This window comes from Fundulus heteroclitus, chromosome 19, assembly GCF_011125445.2.
Source record: "Fundulus heteroclitus isolate FHET01 chromosome 19, MU-UCD_Fhet_4.1, whole genome shotgun sequence".
In the NCBI taxonomy this organism is placed as follows: domain Eukaryota; kingdom Metazoa; phylum Chordata; class Actinopteri; order Cyprinodontiformes; family Fundulidae; genus Fundulus; species Fundulus heteroclitus.
In genome coordinates this window covers 11,344,784-11,371,134 of record NC_046379.1, presented here as the reverse complement: position 1 = coordinate 11,371,134, position 26,351 = coordinate 11,344,784, and the positions used below count along the sequence as shown (strand labels likewise).

The 26,351-nt window shown below is 38.9% G+C and overlaps 1 protein-coding gene across 2 annotated transcripts in view; it reads right to left on the bottom strand.

Annotated features, from left to right (window-relative positions):
- Positions 1 to 26,329, bottom strand: part of fsip1 (fibrous sheath interacting protein 1) — a 44,961-nt gene extending 18,632 nt beyond the window's left edge. The window contains exons 1-8 of one of the 2 annotated variants that reach the window (XM_036151193.1): positions 26,119 to 26,329; positions 25,985 to 26,039; positions 22,088 to 22,251; positions 21,906 to 21,984; positions 20,089 to 20,178; positions 19,552 to 19,691; positions 19,221 to 19,340; positions 15,104 to 15,265 (exon numbers count right to left, since the gene is read on the bottom strand). In XM_036151193.1, coding sequence (XP_036007086.1) covers positions 15,104 to 15,265; positions 19,221 to 19,340; positions 19,552 to 19,691; positions 20,089 to 20,178; positions 21,906 to 21,984; positions 22,088 to 22,251; positions 25,985 to 26,039; positions 26,119 to 26,247 — 939 coding nt within the window. In that variant the 5' untranslated portion in view covers positions 26,248 to 26,329. The remainder of the gene's footprint in view (positions 1 to 15,103; positions 15,266 to 19,220; positions 19,341 to 19,551; positions 19,692 to 20,088; positions 20,179 to 21,905; positions 21,985 to 22,087; positions 22,252 to 25,984; positions 26,040 to 26,118) is intronic. The other variant, XM_036151194.1, reaches the window with a different exon arrangement.
- Between the last annotated feature and the right edge of the window lie 22 nt (positions 26,330 to 26,351).

Here is a 26,351-nt window from a genome sequence, read left to right as displayed (position 1 = left end):
ACAAAGAAACAATGCATTTGTCCAAACGTTCAGAGGATGATCCTTGTTTTGTCAGAACAAGACAAAATAAAATAATAAGATAAACTGCTGTTGTTAAAGTATTTCCTATAAATTTCACTAAACACATGAGGCATAAAGACAAACTTTCATTAATCTCTGTATATCCTGCGTTTTATATGTTGAACTCAAATGGAGACAAAGCATTCCATATCGCTTCTGTCAGTGGTTTTCAGGGTGAAGCAGCTGCAACAGTTGATGCATCGGCCGCTGATGTCCACAGTGACGAAACTGCAAACACTTCACTTCAAATCAGGCCCAGAAACAAATAATGGGTGTCTAAAGCTCAGAAGAGAAATCACATAATTATGGGGAGCGTATAATAATATCGTTTTCGGATTCTTTCTTAGTGGTGGGAGCCACTGAGATTGATTGCCTGGCGGTTCGTTCTCCATCCAATGTGGGCCGCATCTGTGGTGCGTCTGGCCAAAAATAACAGCTGGGTCCTCTAATGCAGATCCGTGTCAGATACATGTATGAGACCACAAGAAGTCTTTTCTGTGTTGTTGTCTTTTATGAGTGCATCCTACAACAATATGAGTATTTTGATTCTGCAAGAGCAATTACTGACTTATAATGTATTTCAGTAGGTAGGAGGGATAGCCGCAACAACTTAATGTGCATTTTAAAACATTCAAAACAAGTTAAATAGGAGCAGCGTGCTCACAGGAAACTAATGGAACAAACGCCCGCAATCAAGTTATATATGCTCCTACTCATGTTTAACAAATTGAATCAAGTTAAAGTGCTGAGTTATTCATATTTTATAGATGGGGAAGCTACTCATCACAAAACACAACAAACAATGAGGATATTCTGAATATTTTATAAAAATCTTAATGAAAGGAAAAAAATTTGTCTGGATATTAGCTTGGAAAACATTTCAGTGAGGTGGAATCCTGCCAACGTTTTCAACACATTTGTTTTGACCGTGCAGCAACCACAAACTGGCTCACCGACCCTGTCTGTGGGGGCCTTTGTTTTTTGAACAGTTTCTGTCGATCGCATTAAGTCCCCTGGTCATGAAAAAACAAGTAGAGAGGAAAATTATCTTTTTGTTTTGCTTTGCTCCGATTTTCCAGTTTTTTAACTGATTCACTGCAGTCCAATTGAGTATTCAAGAGCAACTTTTATCTCTGAAAAATGTATTGGGCAAATATATTCATCTCTCTTTTTCTAAGATATTGCTAAATGAAATCCAGTGCAAGCAATTCCCTTCAGATATTCCATAAAGAGTAAATAGAGTCCCCCTATTTGAAGGCCTCAGGGGTTTGTTAGAGAACATTGTTGAACAAACATGATCATAAAGACCAAGGAACACAGCAGATACAGTACAGTTATGGAGAAGTTTGAAGCATGGTCTGATTGTAAAACTATGTATGAAGCTTTGAACATCTCAAGTACTGGGTACTGGGTAATTCATCAAAAATGGGAACAGTGTGGCACAACTGCCCTCCAACCAAGGCATGGCCATCTGTCCAGACTGGGTCGTTGTGCACTCTACAAATCTGGACTTTATAGAAGAGAAAGTAATTTTTACATGAAAGTACTGCGAATACACTTTGACAGCTTGCCACAATTCACCCAGGAGACAGCAAGCATGGGAAATGAGGTGTTCTGTTCGAGTATTACCAACATTTAACTTTTGGGCCTGAATCCAAAACACTATATTTGGATTGAAATTAACCCTGAGGATCATGTCCTCACCTCGACCCATGGTGGTGGCAGCATCATGCTGCGTGGTTTAGCAATGACAAAAAATTGAGTCACAGTTGATGGGAAGATGGGTTTAGCTAAACACAATTACTGCAAAAACTGTAAAACAATTCAGCACAGGAGCAAAGGGTCAGCCTCCAGCTGGCCAGTGACCCTAAACATACAGCAAGGGCTACGGTTTAGGTCAAAATATATTATTGTGTTAGAGTTGACCAGTCAAAGGTCGGACCTAAATCCAACAAAGGGTCTGTGGCCAGACTTTAAAACTGCTGTTTACAGACACACCATTTAATCTGACAAAGACTGAGTTATCTGCAAAAACAGGGGGGTATAAAGTGCAGTCTCTAGGTATGCAAAGCTGGTCAAGGCGTACTCCAAAAGACTTACAGATGTAATTAAAGGTAAGGTGGCGCCCCAAAATATTGACATAAGGGGTTGAAATCAAATGGACACCCTTTTTCAAAAACATTTATAATTTTTCTTTTCACTTCATAATTACGCACTAAGCACTGTTAGTGCGTAACATAAAATCCCAACATAATACAAGGAAATTTATGGATGCAAAGTGGCAAAAGGTTAAAAAAAAGGTTACATGGATACGAAACGTTGTGGAAGGCACTGACAAAAGCATTGTAAGAGCTGCTGTATTTTCAAAGCTCACAACAAAGAAGTGAAGGGATAAAGAAATAAACCAGCCAGGCTGACTTTCAATGGGATGCTCGATGTTATTCGGAACAGCACGCTCTCCCGCTTTATCTGCGTCTCTGTTTTCTCTCCATCTCTTGAAATGTGAACTATAGTGGGAGTTCTGGCTGTGCCACGTGGACCCAGGCTACCTGCCAAGGCCTGTCCACATGCCTTGCCACGAGCTCTCCCTGTGAGCGCGCCGGAGCTGTTGAGAAGCTTAAGAGCCTCTTGACTTCTCTCTGTTCTGTATGTTTTTCCTGCGTCTCCATGGGTGACATTTTGCCCAGCTGTGACTCGTATCCATCTGTCAAGTTCGGGAGGCATGGGTGTTGCAACAAAGCTGCATTTATTACATTTTTTTATGCTGCCTTTCAGCCGCCGACACCTAATAATGCAAACAGTTCTTACTCTTTATTTCTCCAGTCAAATGCTCCAAAAACACATCGGTCTAATAGTGCTCAATGAGAGTGAATGGTGGGGTCTCACGATTTGAAACTTGTTTGTCTCAAAGCTGTCTTTTCCTCTTCCAGAGGTCATGTTTTTTTTGGGTTTTTTTCATCAGCATCTTGGATCCCTGTTCACTTGGTGATTGGTAAACATTCCTGAAGTATTAGAAGATTCACTTGTGGGTCATCTGGACTGTGTACACAGGCTTTCTTTTTCAGAACTGAGGGTGGTCTGAAGTATTCCGATCAAAACCTCCTGGTGCATTTCACAATCAAAACCCACATTGAATGGGATGTCAGGTAAAAATACCCACACCACCTGTGGGTTTTAGAATGTCAGCATAATATTGAGCTAAAGGAAAAGCCTTTAAAGTCCCTTTTGTCAAGTTTTCAATTTCTAATCTTGCATTTGGAATCATTTTTAACTACTGTAAATACTCCCGATGTGTTGCTCTCGTTGTTAGGAGATGCTCCAAAGATGATCTCCACCCAGCATGGTTTGTTAACATAGGATAACTTTAGTTTTTGCCAAACAATGACACACACATTATACAATGTGAGTATAAAGAGGCGAAAAAGCAGGGCACATTCAATATTTATCAAAAGCATCTGGAAGGAAAAACCATCCAAGCATCTCTTTGTCCCGCAGCAACAGATGCTCTGTTCGGTAATCTCTGGCTTACAGTTGTACAGCAAGGATATTTCTACAATGAAATTAGTCACAGAGGTCATAGAACATTTTGGAAACACTTTTTTTTTTTTTTTTAAATCTGATTTCAGTCAAAGTGCTAGAATGTGTTTTTTTTTTTTTTTTTTTTTTTGGCTCAATAAGACAGAAGAATAAGTATGGGGAGTTTTTGACAACAGCTGGCTGCGTGACCAGATCGTCCACAATGGGCTGTTATAATGAGTGGAACACTCAAAAAGCAGATCTTAAACATGACAAGGCAAAAACCTCTCTGAACCACTTAACACAGCTGTGGCTGTGGATACAACCAGTGAGAGAGGCGTTTATAAGAAAACAATAAAGTGGGCCTCGCTGGAATTACAGGGTGGAAAAGGGTGTGGCGGCCATTATTTTTGAGCCGTGTGAAAAACAGGGATGCTGCCAGTATGACAATCCCGACACCTTAAGTATCACCATGACAATGTCCAGCCTTTCAAGGTTAAATATGTTGATTAGGATCTTATACGGTACAATTTGATTTGAGAATGATAAAATATTGATTCAACAACAATGCAATATTACATCAACAGGATACTGATAGATTATGACAACAACGCAAAAGTAATATGATTGGGATGCAATAACTTTACTAACAGATGCTATATAGTATGGTTAATTGAAATACAATTAGATACAATGGATAGATTTAAAGGAGCGATAAACAAAACGTCAAACACACTGAGCTATATAATACACTGGAGTGCTGATTTTGCCGAAAAACTGAAGTCACTGGCCGCCATCTTGCTACTCCCTACTCTCACAGAATCCCATAGGATTTGCTTGAACCAACAAGCAGTTTTCTGGCTGTGTGAAAACATTTCACAGGTAATTCTACAGTCAGTGGATGTACTAACACTATCAACTACTAGGAAATTAGGTGCCGAAATATTTTACATGTTATTCATATTAAATGTATATATATGTATATATAAGTATGTGTATATGTATATATGTATATATATGTATACACATATGTAAATATATGTTTTTGTATATTGTTATTTATATATTTATAAATGTTAAACATATATATTTAAATGAATAAAATGCTAAATATTTCAGCACATGACTTTCTCAGTACTTGATATTTTTTAGAACATAACATAAAAGTATATGGCATTTGACATTTTAAAAGTCTTAAGCCCCCCTGAACATGAGAAAATCCTCGTTATTCGATGCTGTAGCGCACATATTCCCTAGTTACTGGAGGGAAATAGGGAGTACCAATATGGTGGCTGGTGGCTTCAAAGCGACTCGTTCAAACAGACGGTGATTAGCACTCCAGTGTATTATATAGCTCAGTGGTCAAACATCACACACCAGCTCTCTGTGTTAATGTCCAGTCTCTTGTCTGCAAAGCAGGGCTGGCTGTGTGTGCTTGTAGGTCCTTGTGCTCCCACTCAGGGCTTAGCCCCTCCCTGCCCATAAAATGCCACCATCTGAGCAGTGTAACGTAGAAGCAAAATGGCCAAGAGCACATCCAGTGGCTCTAAACATTCTCTTGCGAACAGGATTATAAAGTTATGAGTTACTTGTTCGCCAGACATATTCCTTTGAAAGGTGATGCTTTGTATTTATCCTGTTGTGCCGTTACGCATGTTTTAAGTTATTTAATGCATAATAAATAACTCTCGGTCTGTTAGGTATTGTCCAGTGAATATCAGCCCAAACAGCTGATATTAGGACAATAGTTGAAAGAGTCATGAAAGAGTCGGATGATGGCAGAGCGAGATGAAGACCAGCATTAGGTTTAAACGCCGTAGTTATGTTTACCGGGGCAGTAGCAGTAAGTTATCCGGGAAGCTAGTAGTGGCTAATGCCAGCGGCATTTGACGATAACTTAAAAATACTTTTAAGCCATATTTTTGTTGTAATAAGAGGGCTGGAAAACACAAACATTAATGTCACATCGGGGTATAAAACCCTTATGGAAATAAAGTTTGTTATTACCGTAAAACACACCTAAAACACATCAACATAGTATGGTTTCAAAGTTGCTAGCGGGAGCTTAGCCTGTTAACTCTAGGTCGTAGAGTGTGTGGTGTCCTTGTGTGTCTTCCACTACACGCAAACAGATTTCACTCAGGATCATTCAGCTGTCAGATGGAAAATCTTGCAAAAACCTGTCAAGATTAAACGTCAGTTCGGAGAAAATTAACATGGATGAGTGGGGAAAATAAGCATTACAAAAATAACTGGGGTTATTTTTGGAATGAAAATAGAAACACGTGTTTTTAATGACTGGAAATAAACAATCCCTTTTGGTAAAGTAAAAAAAAAACTTCTGATTCAAACTTCAAGCTCACATTGTTTAATCATTATATTGTCTGCAATAGTAGGTCAAGCTAACTCATTCACCAGAAATAAAATAATTATCAGAAAATTATGTATGGTTTTATCCCCTGGAGTCACTTGACAGACTTTAGTGCTCCAGCACTTAACTCATATAAATTATATAAAAATGCTGCTATAATGTTCCAAAAACAGTTGTGGCTTTTGTTTATTTCTGAAGGACTGTCTGTCTCTGCACATTTGGCTACAAACATTCTTCAGTAACTGAGCATCACGCTCAGCTGCAGACCTTAGCACAGGGTTTTTTGGGCTTCTGAGGTGCTATGTTAACCAAAGATTGCTTCCTCTCTGGTTTTATATGATGCTAACATATTCTCTTTGTGGTTCTAATTAATTGTGTGCGTGTGTGGTTTGGTTTCTTTTTTTGTAAACTAAGCTCTTTGCTTTGAACTTTGTAATTATTAGTAACTACTGTTATAAAGGCATGGGGGGCTGCGCTCTGATCCCTCCCGCTCAGGATTAACTCACAAGCTGAGTCGGCCCTAAAAAATGAGGTGTAGACTGGAACCAGACTGACAAGCTGATCGGAGTGGAATCAGATCCGAGTCCAGACTACGACATTCACTGCATGAGATATTAAAATACAATATATGATACAGCACATAATGGTACAATATAGAAACGATATCCTGAATACCATGACAGTATCACAAAAAGACAAAAGAAAATAATCAGGACTAATCGAGGTGTCCTGTCCATATGCAGCAAAAAACTGTGAGTTTTGAAAAGCAGCAGTTAAATGTCCAGATTTTTTAGGACAATGAACTATCCAGGTGTAAGGGGGAAACAACCTGTTGATAATGGGCTACTTACTGGATCTTCAAAAGCAATGATAACAGAAAATGATCTGAGATAGTCTGAGATAGTTGAGTTGGTCCACATACTGATTGTGTCAGGCCAAAAGAAGCTAAAAGCCTTTAAATTTCAGAAGTCAGTGAGTCAGTACGACAACAAACGTGGATATTAAAATCCACACAAATTGAAAGGTTGCCACAAAATTTAACATTTTTAAATAAAATCCATATCATATTAAACTGGGTGGTAAACAACAGTACACAACCCAGGATGTTTGAGCTTAGGCAAAAACAGCTACAATTCAAATGTTGACTAAGTCACAGCAGGCAAAAGTCTGCATTTAAGTGTTTTGAATACAGTGGCACTTCATGCACCTTCTGCAGTCCAACATGGGGAATTGAAAAAGGACCAGTTGGTTGGGAGGAGCTCACAAATCACTCTGTTGTCACCTGGTTTCAGCCATGTTTGCATCAACAAAAGAAAATCCAGGATGTGAGAGTGGAAAAAGTAATTTAAGATAAAGTTTTTATTAGTGATCTGCAATCAAACAGAGCCACAATGGTCAGTCTGCAGGGCGACACAACCAAGAGAGCAGAGGTTCTCCTGTAATAATCAATAATCATCTTTATGTGTCATTGCAACATACATTCCAATGAAAATTGTACTCTATAGTACAATTTAAAGCTATAGTTGGTAATCCTGTTCAGAAACACTTTTTGTTATACTGGGTAAAATCATCCTTCCATCCTGAAAATAGTAAATGCATTATGTATTCACAAAAAGGAGGCTAAAAAAATCATTATCTGTGGAAGCTGCAGGCCTGTAACAACTATAACCAATCCCTGCCGTTCGGTCCAAAGGGCAGGGATTGGCTATAGTTTTGTTCCTGCTTTCACCCATAAATGTTATATACTCACCCCCCTCTGTCCCTCAAGTTCCGGGGAATTGCCTTATCTATTGGTTGTCACATATGCCAATCATTTTGAGGCGCTCATGTAATGCCAGTGTTTGTGCTTTTTCCTTCTAAGTTTCCACTTGCTGGGTTTGCATGCGCACCTCTAGTGTTTATGTATCCCGGATACAGTATCCGGTTAGCTTAGCGGCTAGGTTGGCGGCTGGCTTAGCAGTTAGCCATTCATTGTAGCTCCGCTGCTCTCACTACATACTTTGAAATGGCTGAGAGTCACAAGAAGCGAACCACGTTCATGTTTTTTTAGAAGAAGAGGAAGACCTCAGTAGAAAGAAGTAAGACCAAGGTGGGTTTGGGAGATTTCTTTCACGCAAACCCCCAGAAAAGCGTAACAGCAAGGTAAGATGGTCTTGCACCTGCACAGTTATTAAAAAAGGGACTTGGGGAAACTTCTGGAAAAATCGGCAACCCTAGCTTTAACCCATCCCCTGGGGAGCAGTGAGCTGCCACTGTTCAAACACCTGGGGAGCATTCTGGGGCTAAGAGATTTGATCAGGGGTCTAGAGTAGCAGTCTGTAGGATTCGAACCCACAACCTTGCAGCCTCTCCAGAATGCAAGTGCTCTGCCCTCTCACCACTAGGCCACCACTCCCCATTTTTATCAAGAAAATGGGGAGTAGTTGCTAATGAATTTGTCACCAGTGTTCCCTTTTATGGCCAAATTCACTTCAAACCAAGACCACAAAACAATCTTGTTTTAGAGGTAATATTGAATTGATTACCTTGCAAAATTACTACTGTCAAATTTTATATTTATACACATATTACACAGGTAAGATTACTGCTTGTCTAAAACAGGACAGGTAGCATTGTAACAAGGTAATTGGTGTTAGGCTAAATACCCTTTCAGAGTCTTATCCTTACTCTAGTGATAACACGTTTTTGAGTGTGTCCTGTATTTTTATAATACAAATCTAATACAGTATACTCTTGGATTTTTAAGATGAAGGACTACATTTCAGGACAACGGGGCAGAGTTTTCCCTTATGTTTAATTACAAGACTGGACCTAATAAGATTTCAGTTTTTAAACACTCCGCTGACCACACTGTGCTGACCAGAAGGGCGTTTGCTGCCCAAAACTCTGCTCTCTCACTTAACATTTGCCGTTGTTAAATTCAGGAGTGCTCATCAACAACCGCACAGTATGACTAAGTGACCTCATAGCCTTACGACAAAGTATATACTCAGTCAGTGCACAGCAAACACAGCTGCGGTAACCATGCAAATACAAATGGGGTCGAAGCCCTGCTGATTTGGAAAGCTGCAATCAAAACGCTGAGAGCGACATAAAACCATAACACCATGTGTTTGTTTTTATTGGTGGCACTCTTCATAAAAAAATAAAACAGCCTTAAAACAACATATGCATTTGTGATCTGTGAAACACTCAAGTGTTGGTGCACACATTTAAACACCCATGTCACCAGCTTCAGAAAACTCTCATGACAGAATCCTCTGTGACGGTGGGTGGTGCTGACATTACCACACAGTGGTACAGTAGGTGGGAAGTACTGTACATTAAGGCTTTATGCACACAGATGTTTTTAATGACTGGCGGGCTTAATTCATCTGAAGACTTTGAATAGAGAGAATATTAAAGGATGCAAAAAAGAAGTATTGACAAAAGCACGAAAGGGAGCAGTGTCAAAGAAAACCAGAGTATAACTTGTTGAATTAATTCAAAACTGTTCATTAATTAACTAAGAAACATATGGCATTACAAAGAACAAATCTGAAGCAAAGAAAACACTTTATCTTTATATTACTGAGATTTTTATAACTCATTGCACAACCTGGGTTGAGTGATGGGGTATGAATACTGTTGCTCATACTCCCAAGCCATTTTCACACTATCACTTAACAACCACACATTTCAATGCATTTTATTGGGATTTAATGTGACAGACCAACACAAAGTAGCGCATAACTGTAAAAAGGAAAGGGAATATGGTTTACAAAAAAAAAATAAAATGTACATGTTCAGCCACCCTGAGTTAATACCTTTTAGGAATATCTTTTGCAGCAATTGCAGTCTATCGGGTGTGTCTCTAACAACTTTGCATCTATAGACTGAATTTTTTTTTTGTGTTTGTTTTTTTGCAAAGAGCTCCAGCTCAGTCAGATTGGATGGAGAGCGTCTGTAAGTAGCAATTTGTGTTGTCATTGATTCTCAATTGGATGCACATGTGGACTTTGACTGAGTCAGAAATCTTTTTAGTCTATTGTCAACAACATGAACTGTGTATCGTATAGGTCCATCCTTCTTCTGAGTAGGTGGCTGTATTTTTATATTTACTATGAAATTAAAAAGCAAAAAACATTGTTAATAACAGATTAACAGCAGTTTCCATTTTAGGAAGATTTTAAATCGGCAGTAAAAACTGTTGGCTTAAATCTAAACAAGTCTGCATTAACCACCTCTGCTGGCGAGCTAAATCTGTACGATTTTTGAATTGCAGTCCAGGAACGAGCAAAATAAATCCAAGGGCCGCAATCTGGACAACCCTCGTTCAAACCTTTGTCACTCTGCCTGAGTGTTTCCGCTTGACGTTCATCCATTAGAGCAAGGTCGGTGGAGTTTATAACTAATCGTTTTCCTGTTGACAGATTCCTCTACCTGAACTGTGAATCTCTGGAGCTCATCCAGCTACCAGTTTTCTCCCCTGCCGTTACACATTTAATTGCGGGACAATGTCACCTTTTCAAGATCCGCTTGTCTGCAGGCCCAAGGGCCTCCTACCTGCTTCTCAGATAATGCTCTCCTTGTCTGAACAGTCAGTTTAGGCCACGCCCATGTCTTGGCAGGTTTGCAGTTTTCCATTTTTTTGATTATGGATCAAACAGTGATCTGTAAGATGTTCAAAGCTGAATATTGTTTTACAATGTAACATGGTGGCTTTTGAAGGCAGACAGTTGTACACTGAAGTCCTGGGTTGTAACGTGACAAAATGTGAAAAAGTTCAACAGGTATTAATATGTTTGCTGTATACGACTGGCAGTGGGTTATATTTGCTAAAATATCCAAATGAGAGAGAAAGAAATGCTCTTTTTCTGGATCTACCACAACTTTACTTGTACCAGCTCTGTAATTACAATTTGATGGGGAGCTGACTCTTCTCTGTGGCAACATCCATGCTTAGTGCCAGGCTCTAATGACTTTGTCCAGCCTCAAACTATAAAAATGGCTTGTGCAGTCAGAAGCTACAACTTAGGTGACTGTGCCCAGGATGGAAATATATCAGGGACTACCTGAAATGAAAGATTCCAGAGAGTTTTGAAAATAGAGAAATTGAAACAAGGATTTATTATAGCTGAGAAACAAAACAAAACATTGAAAGGTTACGATCTTTTTTTGTGTTTATTAGCACCTGCAATGAAAACATGACGTTCTTTAAGCTGCTGCCCAAAAGGCTCCATTTAGGAATTCTAAGTACTACCAAGAAGAAGGTTACTGCAAAACAAAAGCATATTTCTTTTTATGGCCTCTTAAAAGATTTATGAGTACTGACCTGAAACAAATCCCTGGCTCTGCAGGAAATTTACTGTGTGGTTGGCTTTATTTTTTCATCGCCACAACAGGTGTGGTGTTCACCAACTCAAATTCAAATACTAAATGTTATTCTTATTTCAAAGGCTTGGGTGTTAGTCATTTCCAGTTACCTAACAGCAAAATACTCTGCACTAGCTTTAATGGAGAGCAGGTGATGGATGGATGGGCTTCAGAGTTTCCCAAAAACTCCTTTGGCTTGTGAAGATAATTAAAAAGAGGAATCAGGAAAAATAAATAAACACAGCCGGACCAAAAAAGGATAAACTTCCTGCCGTGAGTGTCTTGTATTGAGGGTCAGAAATGCCCCAATCCAATACAGAAATTAATGGCTAAAATGGGTGGATTTCTTATTTTAATAAAATTTGAAAAAAAAAATAAAAGTATATAGACTTCTATAGAATTCTGTAAATGTGAAACATACACTATACGATAGATTACATACGATATTTACTTATTTTGGAAACCCTGAAAAAGTCAATGAATTAAATATTAATTCTGTCAGAATCTACTTAATATTTCAGTGTTGCTGTGATTCAGTCCATCATGAGATATAAACTGATATAAAAGTTGGTTTTAGGAACAGGAAGTTGTAGCAATACCTTTATTATTGTTTAATAAATATTATAACTTTTATTAGGTAGTGCACAATTTTATGATTGTAACTGTAAGTGTGCTCAGTATTGCTTTTTGGGCTGTTTGTGTGATGAATGTTTCTTTGTGTGTGGGACTGCAGGTGCAAATTAAAAGAAAAAGAAATATGGAGGATCAGGCCATACACTACTATTGTTAAGTTATTGACTGTAAATTAACTGACACTGGTGATCTTCATTTACCATAAATAGGCAGGACACAGGCCGATAAAGGATAGGGAAAGACATGCAGCAAAAGCTCCAAATCAGGAATCCAAACTTTGAATGGCTGTGTTAAGGAGCTTACTCACAGCTTGAAAGTGGAATAATCAGGAGACTTTTCTTTTTTAAATCCAATGAGTGGTTTTGTCAAGCAACTCTAAAAAGAACAAGTTTTACTGGCAGATTTTGCAAATAAAGAGCACATCACATGATAGCCGGAGTTTGTTTTAAACCCTTACACAGAACCCTCAGCTTGGAAACTTCTCAACTTTACAAATAATTGACGGTAGCAATTTTAAGTTGGCTCTTTGTTGCAGACATGATTACAGAACATAACTTAAGAGACAAAGCACAAACATTACAAAATTGTATACAACTCCTTAGCAGATATGATTTGTCTCTCCTTTATTGCCTATATGATATCATTAAAGGGAAAGTATTGGGAAACAAGCCTATTTTTCGGTGTTGTATGTCACAACAAACTGAAACATTCATTACAAAAAACTCAACCCTGTCACTTTCTTGGATCCCCATTTTTGAAAATATGTCATTCAGGGAGCTATTCAGTGGCGCCATGTTGCTGTGGTGGTTAGCACTGCCGGCCTACAGCAAGAAGGTCCCCAGTTTGCAACTCATTATGTGCCCGCTTTGTTTGGTTTGGGGTTTTTTGCTGCCACTCCGGCTTTCTCCAACAGTCCAAAAGTGTGCGTTATAGATCAGCTGTTGATTCTATATTGACAGTGAGAGTAAATTACTAAATAGATGTGGATTTTGTTTGTGCTACGCAGTTTGCTTCAAGCTATAGTTTATGTATGTCATTTGACATCATAGCTAAATTGGCTTGTGGTACACTATGTCTGGTGTTTTATATCCCACAAGAAAATCTGACATTGCTAAAACTTGATGAGTTATTCCAAGCCAGCTGAGAACTGCTAAGGAATATCCTAATTTCAATTGTTTTATTTCATTGATCACCATTAGAACACGACAAACATTTTTTTTAAATTAGCACCAACAATTCTACACTAACGATACCTGCAACTTTCACTGTTTTTTTATATAAACACAGCATCTATATTGGATATTGAACTGGTGCTGGACTACACTTAGGTGAAATTCCAACTTCATTGGGCACTTTTGTTGTGTTTCCAAATTTAAAGTGCAAAGAAATGCAACTTCAATCACCCAAGAGGCTGTTATTTCTTTTAATATTGGACCCATATGTACAGTTGTTTATGAATGTTTAAAAAATGTGGGTCATGTGAAGCTTGATTCGCAAAAATCTTTATTTCAAAAAGTGGTTGTTGACCAACAAGGTTCAAACTGCAGAAAATTAAATGATAAACAGCTAAGACTAAAATTCGGTTCTGTTAGCCACATGCTAGTTTGGACTCTGAGTGCAGTGATTTCAAATCTCTCTCCCCTAAAGTCAGCTGCAGAGAAAATGTATCTAAAAGCAGAGAACCATAGTATTTTATTCCGTTTGTACATAGATCTAAGCATTCTATACATATTATTTGAACCCAGAAAATCAAAACACATAAAAAAGAGGCATTCTGTTGTGCTGTTCAGTTTACCGCTATGCATTACAATACTTCGCCTCACAAAAGCATTTATACACCATGTATTTTTCAACATTTTTTTCTCATTATAACCACAAAATATTTAATTTGGGATTTTATGTGATAGAGGAAAGCAAAGCATGATGTAATGGTAAAAAGATACATAATTTTCTTTTTTTTTCACCCCAAGAAAATCAGAAAAGAGTGGCAAACACTTGTGTTCGTCCCTTTCGTCCTTGATGACCCTAGATGAAATCACAACAGAACCACTCGCTTTTTTAATTTATGCTCTGCAGTTATGTGAGCAGTTATGTTAAAGCTGGAAAATGAGGTCATGTATTGTGAGTTGAAAGTTGGACCACAAACCAGACAAGAGCTTAGAATAAGCATGGTTAAAGATTTTATAGTAAAGATGACAGAAAACGTACAGACTTTTCATGAGAAGGACAGGCCGTGGACCACAAGTAGAGAAGCGGAAGGAGCCAGTGATGACTAATGAAAACCAGTCAATTTATAAACTGAGGAACAGGAATGTGTTACAGCTGTGGAGGAGAGCAAAACAGGGAGACTGAGGAAAGGTGAATAATTAACGCAGAGGGAACTGAAAAGGGCACAAAGGAAACAAAAACAAAGAGTAAAACTGATCTAAGATGATAAAATTAAACACACGACATAACAGAACACACGACATAAATAAGAAAATGAACAAACTTAAGAGCAGAAAATGAACTGCATATGGCAAAACTTTTTAAGCATAAACTAAAAACAAAGAAATCAGAAAACTGACACAAATTTAAACTTTAACCCAAACACCCAAGGACAGAGTTATGGAGAAGTTTAAAAGCTGAGCAAGTAGAGCTTTGCAGTAGTCGCAGAAACAAAAGCTCATAATAACTGTGGAGGACAACTGTAAGGTTCGGACTCTAAAAATCTGCCTGTGATAAAAAAGCTGAAAAAATAACATAATTGTTGAAAGAAAGCCATATAAAGGGGAAGAAGATGCTGAGACCAAAATTAAAAAAAATTTGGACAACAATATTTGTGTCAGAAAGCTAACACAGCACATCACTGCAATGGCAGCTTCATGCTTTGAAGATGCCTTTTTTTCGGCAAGGACAAGGGATTTGCTCAGATAATTCAATTGAGAACCTGTGGCAAGGCTGGAAAATTGACATGTACATGCTTTCCATCCGGTCTAACTGAGCTTGAACCACCAAGGCAAAAACGTCCATCCGTACCCCCCAAAAAACCTGCTGCTTGGGGTTTGACACATTGATTCATGGGGCTGAATTCCCCCGCCCCCCAAAATTCATACACTAACCTGACAAAAGCTAAAGGGGTGTGAATACTTTTGCCAGGCTCTGTATATTGCCCTTTAGGCTACTCACCTGAGACACGCTTAGGTCTGTGTATGAGCTCTCCAGAGAGTGAAATTCTGCAGCAGGAAGAAGCAGGCGAATTTTAGAGTCAATCTCCATCAGCTGCTCCAGATCAGAAGGCTCGGGGGTGTAACCCTGGCCTGCTGAGGCTGACGTAGCCCACATAGCCTCCTGGAAAAAAGTCATCAGCAGGGTAAGTCATGGTCCATGGGGTATAAGTCTGCTTTGCTCTGTAGCAACCTAAACAGAGCACTGATAAACATTATCCAGCAATATTATTACAGTGATATCAGAATCAGGGAAGAGGTGCCGTCTGACTTTAGCTCATGGTATTCACTTCTGAATGAGTCCTGTGTCAATTAGTGACACACAGCACTGGCTCCGCATCTCGGCGACACTCCTAAAAGGTTCTGTGGGAACCAGTGCGTGGATGTTGAGTTGAGCTCAGCACATCACGGTGGTGAGATAAGACCTATTAAGAACACTAACATGCCAAAGCAGATCATAACTCTGAACAGAGCACAGCTGTAACCTCGGAGTGCTGGGAGGAAAACTGGCAAAAGCAACATAGGACCTCATTAACGAGGTGGCGTGGAGCCCGAATCCAAAATGATAAAGACCCACAATTTTTAATTACGACATGAACCTCTTGTTTGGATGTTTTCTGTTTTTTTGAACCACGGCAGGGATTTACCTGTACAAGCCAGAACATGCGAGAGAGGCCTTTTTGTTCGCATACATGTTCTGCAATAATGGAATTCCAGTTTTTAAACAAACGCAGAAACATAAATATACTAAGCATAAAATGCCTTAATGTTCAAATTCCTCATGTAGGTATAGAGAAGGCATCCAGTACCTTGGAAAAGTAATCAAACCCTTGAGCTTTTTCACATTTTATCACCTTCCCAACTCTCATGTAATTAAATGTAATGTAATGTAATGAAACTGTATTTCATATTAGGCCACTTTGACTCAACACTTTATATTTCCTACTCCTGCACATCCACAAGCTGAAATGTTGCCCATTCTTTGCAAAATAGGTCAAGCTCAGTCTGATTGAATTGATAATGTCTGTCAACAGCAGTTTTCAAATCTAGTCACAGATTATAAATTTAATTTAATTCTGAGCTCTAACTTAGCCTTACTTACAGATATACATGTAAGCATATGTTTTAATGTAAACCACTGGTTTTCACACCTTTTGTCAAGAGGGCATCCCGCTGAACGTGTTTTCAGGCTGCAAAAACGTTCACTTTTATCATCCAATTCAATTCAGATTTACCCTATAACCCTAATAGCACAAAACTACAAAAGAAAAACATTAGGCCTGAACAGTTGTGTAATATACGGTTCCCTTGCCTTGCAGCAAGAAGGTCCCTGGGTTCAAATCCTGGCCCAGGGTCTTTCTGCGTGAATCTAATTTATTTTGCATCAACCACGTGTTGGCACATGAGATTTGTACCCTCCTAGAATCAGAGTTGGGGGCAGCACAAAATAATTCAAAAATAAGTAAATAAAATCTAATAGTTCAAAGGCCACAATCTGAATTCTATTAAAGCTCTGGCTGTAAGTTTAGGGTTGTTGTACTGCTAGAAGACCTTCAGCCCAGTTCCAAGTCATTTGTAGTCTCTAACACATTTTCTTTAAGGTTTGCCCTGTATGTAGCTCCATCCATATCACCCCATCAGTTTTGGCAAGCGTCCAGTGTTACGTCCAGTGTTAGTTTTCCTCCACACAGTGTTTGGCATGCAGACCAAAAGGTTCTAAGTTGGTCACCATCTTCCCCATGTTTGCTGTTTCCTCTGCACAGAAGACCAATAAGGGAGCGATTTGCGGAGCACACAACTAAAAGTCAACAGATTATCCCAGCTAAGCTCTGGAACTCTGTAGCCCCACTAGAGCAAGCACGGACCCCTTGGATGTTTCTCTGATTAATGCTGTCCTTGCCAGTTTAGGTGAACGGCATGTCTTGGCAGCTTTGCAGGTGTCCTATACTCTTTGTACTTTTGGGTGATGGATTAAAAAGTGCTCCGAAGCTCCATCTCGCCCTGCCTGCAGCGTTGCTTGATGTTCATACTGCTGTAATCTTTAGCAAACCTCTGAGGCCTTCACTGAACAGCTGTGTACTCCCAAGAATAATCTACACACAGATGCACTCTGTTTACCAACTAGCTGACATTGAATGAAGACTGATTTTATTTAGGGATGTGAAATTAAAATGGAAATACTATATACATGCTCCGCCCATTTTTGCCATATCCAGACGTTTGACAGCTTTTAAAGCTGCAAAGGGAAGCATTTCAGACCTAGCTGGATACGCTGGATACACATGACCCTCTGTGAAGATCAGCTTAAGCTGCGTGTTTGCTTGCAGCATCACAATTAGCCTCCAAACTGATCTTTCCATCATATATTCTTGGAAAAACATAAATAATAGTTGGACTTTGAGAATGAGCTAACACAATAAGGGTATTCACAGGAAAATCATAATCGTTGTTTATGCTGCACTGTCGATGCCTTATTTAGACAAATCTGTATGTATTTAAGCAGCTATTTATCTTTTTCCCACAACATCTGAGGAATTAGGCGAGGAATGTTCGCACTTATGTACTTAAGTACAAAATGCCCAAAAATCTTTGGGAATTACTGTCGACTAATGCCATGACTGTACCACCACTTCACAGCGGGGCGGAGGGTGCCCGTGTGAGAATAGAAATGTCTGAAGTAAACATTGAGGAGTCCTTCTTGACAGATGTGCACCGAGGGATTCTGGCAAGAGCTGAGTGACGTCCACTGCCAAAGTCTTGGCGACATAAATAATGTCCTCACTCCATTATGGCCATTCATAATAGCATCCCTTACAATAACAGGAAACAGGAAGGCTTCCTGCAGCCAATAAAAAAGTTGAAAGCATCTGCACTTCCCTCAGTTTGGTATCTGCCACCATAATCATTGCAGTATTGTTTTAAAGTCAAGGCAACCGTCGTTTGAAAAAAAAAAAAAAAAAAAGCAGCGAGACATTCAAAAACCCTAAAAACCCTGGCTAGCTGTTCTACTGAGGCAGAGCTGCGTGGGTCGAGTTAAACAGAACCGCATGTTAAAAGGTAAATGTGTTTTTCGCCTGACTTTTCGACAAGCATCAGCCCATCAGACTTTGGACTGGTTTCATAGTTGCCAAGGGGGTAATTAAGGCAAATTAAATGTGAAAATAAAAACAGGATGAACAGGACGAATCACTGGATTGCTCCAAGTGGCAACGTCTCAGCTCGATCCTCAAAGGAGAAACAAAAGGTCTCTTTCTCATCGCTTCTGGGCTCTATCTTTCCACTCCTAACGTGAGAGCAGCTGTAGAACTACCTAAACCATCCATGCTTCTTAAATTTTGCAGACAAACAGGAGGAGGGGGGGGAGAGGGGAATGACTGTGAAACCGGGATTATAAAATTAATTCACAACATGCAGCATTCCAAGCAAACCACATGAGGCATCTGACATCTGGTTCATAATCTGAAGTGCATTGAGGAGTCAAAGGGTTCCAGTCTAGAGCAGGGGTCTGTGACCTGCAGCTCCAGAGGCACTAGTGGCTCATATATATATATATATATATATATATATATATATATATATATATATATATATATATATATATATATATATAGATAGATAGATAGATAGATAGATAGATAGATAGATAGATAGATAGATAGATAGATAGATAGATAGATAAATAAATATATATATATAAATATATATGCTGCCATATATATGATGGCAGCAGCATGGTGTGGAGATGCTTTTCTTTAGCAGGGATGGATAAGATGGTAGATATTAGATGTTAGAATGATAAAAAAAAACAGCTGATGTATGTATGTATGTATGAGTGAATGAATGTAAGTATGTGTATATATATATATATATATATATATATATATATATAATGTATGTACATATACATATACACACATACATACAAACATCAGCTGTATGTATGTACATAGTTTTAAGTGTTATTACAAATAGAGTCGCTTAAGAGGTGCCTCCTCTTAAGGCTTCTGCATAGAGGAAGGTAGAATAGAGAAGCTCCACCTCCAGCATATGTTGTCTGTTATGGCCAAACGTTAGCGTACCTTACTGTCTGTGCCACTGGCGCTGCCCTTTTCCTCTTCATTTATTTCTTGAAGGAGTTCAGCCAGACGCGCTTTCTCTGCATGGGTCAAAGGCATTTCACCCACCTCACTGCTTACCAGCTATTGTATTACACAACATAGTGGGGAAGGAAATGGAAAATCAACATTTGCATCGGATTTTATGCTGTGATGGTATTTAAACTGATATCATGACTTTTTGTTCTTAAAGGGGAACACATTGTTCCTACTGGAAAATGGAAATGTTGAGAAACTCTCTCAAAGACTTTATATAATAGTGCACACGTTTTACCCAACATGAACTTTACCATACCTCGATGTTCCTCTGGACGAAGTCCCTCTCTTTATTCTTAGTTTTGGGAGTTTTGCTGTTGCTCTTCACAAACTGGAAGCCCCCGATACTTGCACTGCTTCCTTTAAATGACTCAGTCAAGCTGTCCGGTTGCTTTTCAGCTGTCAAATAAGGCAAATGTCTTATTTTAGTAAAGAAACATTCAATAAATGCATTTTTTAAACATGATGAAGTATTCAGTAATGAGACATATGGTAGCATTTCAGATCAGTCCATTTTAGTGCCTGAAAAAAAAAACAGGATTCCTCACTCCTTCTGGGCTTCAGTTTGAATTTTTTTTTTTGTCTGTCTCTGGGGTTTTAGTTCCATAAAAATTCACAAGGTTTTTATCAGGAAATGGTTGACGAGTGACTAAAGTCCTGCACACATCTTTTTGGAAAATATTCTAATGTTACATTATTGGGGGGAAAGCAACTGTGAAAAGCTTTCTGGGCTTTTGGCGCCCTCTAGTGCACAAACATGCCAACACAACTGAAACTCTAAGCACCACAAGCTCACTTTGATCCAAGCCTTGGTCACGTCCATCATGCTCACAGTCAGGAACCTGGGTTTCAAACAGGGGTGCAAACCAGTCCTCTGCTTCTTTACCTTTTTCACAACAACAACAACATATTAGTGTTTTCTAACAGTCACAACTTTGGTGCCTCCCATAAGTATTCGACCCCCCTGAACTTTTTCACATTTTGTCACAATACAACCACACACATTAGTATATTTTTTGGAGACTTGTGGGACATGTGATAAACCAACAAAAAGTAGTGTATAACTTCAACATTGAGGGGAAAATTATAAGTTTTCTTTTTGTTGTTGTTGTTTTACAAACCATACCATATCAGCTCTACCAAAAAAAGTAAAAAAACAAAGCAACTGGATTTGGATTTCCGTAGTTGAAGACGTTTCGCTTCAACTACGGAAAACAAGTCCAGTTGCTTTGTTTTTTTACTTTTTTTTTGAATGACCATGACCTGGATGACTGAGAATCTTCACCAGCATACCAGCTCTATTTATAGAGCATTTTGCTCGCAGAACCAAAAGGCTGTAGACAAAATGAACCTGCAGTCATAATAATGAACCAATAATAAAATCAATGGAACCCAAAAATAAATAAAGTTGCCCTGTATTCAAATAATAAAGCAAACACAACATTCCTAAAATGTCATATGCATTTGTATTTCTTCCGTCTTTACTCTGAAACCACCAAATAAAATTCAGGTTAGACCAAATACCTCCAGAAGTCCCACAATCCACAAGCGTGCCTTTTAATCTCAGTATAAATTCAGCTCTCCTGTGAAGGCATTCACAGTCTTGTGAGAGAACATTAGAGAACAAGCAGCATGATGAAAAGCGAAGAACACAGCAGACAGGTCAGGGGTGAAGGTGTGGAGAGGTTTGAAGCTGACTTTTGATTAAAAAAAAAACTATATCCCAAGTGATCAACATCTCACAACGCACTGTCCATACCATTATCTGAAAATAGAACGGCTATGGCACAGCTGCAAACATAATGAAAAAAATGTCCACAAAGAAGAGCATTAACCAGTGTGTCCAGAGGCCCGTGTTAGCTGAGTTGATGCTGTAATGACGCAAAGCTCAGGTGGGAGACTCTGTTAAGAAGACAACTATCACTCATGCACCCTACAGATATGGCCTTTAAATCAGAGAGGATGTCATGGCATAAAGATCTCCATAAAAAAAGAAGCCTTGTTTACAGTTCGCCACAACTTGTTAAAGAAAGTCCTCTGGTCAGATGATGCCAGAACAGGCTGACACTTCACATGACATTGAACACATCATGGTGAGTCATTGTGATGATGGCAACTCCATATTGTGGGGATGCTGTCATTCTGGAGTGTCGGAAAAGCTGGTTGGTTATTTAAAAGATCCATAGAGCTTAATGCTTAAAAAAAAAAAAAAAAAGGATTCAAAAGGTCCCAGACCGGGCCAGAGGTTCACATTCAAGCAGGAAAACTTTAAACATAAAATGGTCCAGTCAAAGTCCAGACCTAAACTCAGTCCAACTGAGAATATGTGACAAGACTTCTAAATTGATGACTATAGACGCTCTTCATTTATTCTGACTGATCTTAAAATAATCCAGGAAAGATGAGTGAGCAAAAAACTTATTCATTTCTCATCCTCTTTAAAATGTGTCCATCACTTTGTGTTGATTTATCACATAAAACCCCAAAGAAAATCATTAAAGTTTTGCTTCTAATGTCACAAAATGTTTTGAAAAATCCAGGTACAGTAATAGTTTTTTGCAAGGCACAGTACACTTTTCAATAATGCTCTTGATCTGTGTTGGATTTACACACAAGGTGGGGCTTCCAAAGCCAAAAACAGCTTCGTGTTCAAAGCTTCCTGAGCACATTCTGGGTATCTGTCAGGTTTTCTCTGTAACAAAAGAAAAACAGATCATCATATGCAGAAAAACTAAAAACACTATTTTCCCCAGGCTATAAAGGCACAGACTATGTTAAAAAAAAATCATATCTACCTGGAGCTCTTTCCACAGTTTTGCTTGGAGCTCTTTTCTTTGACGCCGAATTTCTTTTTCTTTGAAGATTTCTGCCGACAGGATTTCATCAAGCCGCCTCATTTCCTCAAAGGCCTGCTGCAGCTTTGAATCCTCATTTTGCTCATCTGCAATTTCAGACTGATCTGAAAGAAGCATTTCTTCTGTTATCTGGATGATGAATCCTAACTTTACCTCAACTAAACAGTGTTGGGATGTAGAACAGTAGTTTGCTATTGTTTCAGCATCTAACCCACAACAAACATTGTGTTGAGTTGCGACTAAATGTTGTTGTGCATCACACACATGCTTTCCAGCAGAGACGGAGCGTTCACCGTGTCTCCCACTGCTGGGTGTTGAATCCAGATTATAGGAAGTGAATTATATAATTAATTAGAGGCTTTTTCACTTGTCAGAGACAAGTCCCTTCGGTTCCAGGGAAAATTAACAGGAAAGAAACAATGGCGTCCCTCAAATGTAACTTTTGATAAATCTGTTTGTACACTCAACTGAGCAGGAGATGTCTCACATTTTAGTTTGTTTTTCTGTTTTTTAGCCGGTCAAAAACTCTGTTACTGTCTGTGGTGTCTGTACTGTTCAGCGTACAGACACGCTATGAGGGTAGTGCTATTCTGAGACGTAAAAAAGATGACATCCCATAGATGACCTCTAAAACCTCGCTAAGTGCGTAACGACAACAAGATCAGCCACAATGATTACGAAAGAGGTGTAAAAAGCCCTCAAATAAATACATTTGTATTGCAAAATTGCAATGTGAAACTTAAAGATTTAGAAAAGAACAACCTTTAACTTGAGTGCATTTATTCAGTGGGTGAAATTCCATGTTAAGAAAAAACTATTCTTGCAAAATCACCAGTATACATTTTTTTGTACGACTACTGGTAATAACCATCTGCTTCGCAGCTTTTTTAAACATGGGTTTTTACCTGGCACTATGCTATCTGTCTTGTTAGCCCTTAGATAAAGCTGGGCAAACTGGTTGCTTGTTGAATTACAGACCAATGCGCATTGGCCAGCATTGTGTCTAAAATTGTTGAAACGATTCTGCTGGACCAAATCTCACAACTTGGTGCATCTTCAGATAGCTTTAAAGCTAAGCTGGGTACACATACGTGTAAATATGCGCTTAAAGAAATTGCTCCTAAATATAAGAGTCAAAATTCCCCAGTTAGTATGTGTTTTTGGGATGCTTTCAAAGCCCTTGATAAAATAAATCATGGAAATTTGTTTATGAAATTAATTTTACTGTAAGAATCTTATTGGTATGCTCTCAAAGAGATGCTGGTTAAATGAGAAAACAGTGTGTCTGCACCACTTAATTTTGGCAATGGGGTAAGATGGTGGTGGTGGTGGGGGGGGGGGGGGGGGGGGTCCCTTATCATTTTTAATTTGTATTTGGACGAGCTGTCAACAATACTTAAGGCCTGTAATACTGGACACACAGCTGGCTATATTGTTTTACATTATTTGATGTATGCAGATGACCTAGTGGTTTTTAGTCTAAGCACTGCAGGGTTGCAACAACTGCTTTGTTCAGGCTATGGCCTGGAACATGACCCGAAAGCATGGTAATGATATGTAGAACTAAGGAGGATAAAACTGCAACATTTCTGGATTTCTATCAGATGCGTTGTTAAATGTAACAAACAAATTAAAATACTTTGGGTTTATAGTTACAGAGGATTTGTCTGACGGTGAAGACATAAATAGACAATGTAGAACATTTTATACTCAGGCAAACACATTAGCATGCAGAGTTGGATCCTGAACAGATAAGGTGAAAATAATGTTTAACTCAAACTGTACACCTCTGTACACAGCTCATCTTTGGTCCAATTACAAAACAGGAAGCTTGTAAAGGCTGCAGGAGGCCTACAGCGATGCTTTACTTGTGCTTCTCTGGAGGCCTGGATGGACTACAGCAAGTGAGATGTTTGTTCAGTAGGACTAAACACATTGCAAGCTACCTTGCACAAACTTATGTATGGCTTTATCTGTTGATTGAATGAGTCTGTGAATCACGCTGTTGCTTCGCTGGTAAATTAAAATGTGATCAGATGTAGTGCCATTTGTTATCAGTCCAGGATGTGGAGACACTGGTACAGTTGTCTTTCTAAAGTTACTTTTTAATTTGTTTGCTTTTATTATTGTTTGTTGGGAGGGTGTCCTTTTATATTGGACACAATCTCCACGATCTCGCTAGCTCATCCAGAACACTTGGTCATCTGTTCTGCTCACTTCTTGGCAGCTAACCCCACTGACTTTCTTTAGTATTTTAGGACTGGGGACTGAGATGTCCATAGAAAGCTGATCCATTTAAGCATTCATTTTTTGGATCATTATCCAACTTAAAGACCCAATGACGTACCAATTTTACATTTCTGGCAGATGCTATGCAATTTTAAGAGAAGCAGGGCCCTCAGTATCACAGACGTGATTCACTGTATTTAACAGTGGGCATGCTGGGATTTTTCATATATTCAACCTTTGTTGACAACCCAGTCCCAGTCTGGTTGAGGACACTCTGCATGTTTATATGTCTGATAGTAGGACAAGGGCCTTTTCCTCTAATGCATCTCACACTAGTCACAAAGATTTGGTGACCTCACAATGCCCCTTACTGCAGCAGTTCTCTGACAATGAGCCTTTTGTTTTACCTCCATTACCAGCTCTTCTTGACCCAGTTGAGTTCCGGTTGTGTAACACTTTTGAATCGTTGCGCTGGCTGTAGATATGGGTATATTTAGGCAAGTAGCTATTTTCCTTAGGGCATTTATATTTATTTATGAATATCAACACACACCTGCCTTAAATTGTTTTTTTTTCTCATGTCTTTCCCATTTTGAAAAGTAGACATCTCGGTCAAGTCATATTTATACTCCGGAAGTAGTTAATTATTGATCACTATTTGCTCAGCATGATAAACAAGGTGTGCATTAATATGTTTGTGTTACATTTTTTCCCCCAACTTCTAACACAAACTATTAATAATTACTTGTGGTCGGCACTGTACAACTATTACGTGTTATGTATACTATGTACAGCACTAAGTACATGGTCAGGGCTCTTTTTGCATTAATTACTGCATCAGTGCAGCGAGGCATGGAGGTGATCAGCCTGTTGCACTGGTGAGGTGTTTAGGGAGCACAGGTTGCTTTTATAGATCCACTGAGCGCATCTGGGTCTGGTCCCAAAGTTTCTCCATGGGGCTCAGGTCAAGAGTGTTTGCTGGCCGATTAAACACACCGATCACACAAATCCGCTGCATGGATTTTGGACAACAAAAAACACAGTGGACCGACACAAGCAGATGATATGGCTCCTCGACTCAACATGAAGGCCGAAACTGGATCTCATGCAAATTGGAATCTGTGCCTCTCTGCTCTTCCTTTAGACACCTGGGCCGTGATTTTAAAGTGAAATGCAAGAGCTACCTTAATATAAGCAGATAACTTTGGATCCATAAACAACAACGCAGTCCTTTTGCTCCTAAGGAGTAAGATGCCCTTATAGGAGCGGCGAGTGTGCGTGGTTATAAATATAAATATATATATTTATATATATATATATATATATATATATAAACCTTTCTAAACTTCTAGCTTACTGTCTCTTCGCGCTGATGAGTTATTGATCCGGAGAGGCCGAATCTGTGAATAAATTTCTTACTTTACCGAAGTTACAATCTACATAGCTTTTAAATAAATGATTATAATCATAATCAATAATACTAATTATTGGTATAATGATATAGTAAATTATTGGTAGAATTATTCTATCAGGGATCATCCTTATGCTGTATTTCTAGAGTTTCCAGTACTTTGGAAAGTGCTGTTACTTAAAGGAATAATAACTTACCTTTGCCAGCTTCTGAGGCTCCACCACGGTGTTCCATTTCTCCTCTGCAGTTCTGCTTTCACAGAAATCAGTTGTTTTAGGTTTTCAGACATAATCTCCATTTAAATGAAGCCTACCTTTGGTGTACTATTTACCTGGACGTCAGCAGAATCGTTGCTCAAAACCAAAAGTTCCCATGGCGCAGCAGGACCAACTCTGCTACCCGTTTGCTCGCCGGACGCAGGTCGGGATATGGCATCTAAACCACCTTTAATGATTTCCATGACGTTATTTACTTGTTTTCCCCCCGAAACTTTAGATGGAGTAGTCAGCAAGCATTTGTGAACTGTCTGTGTTTTTTTTGTCTCCCCCCTGACGACGTAAACGG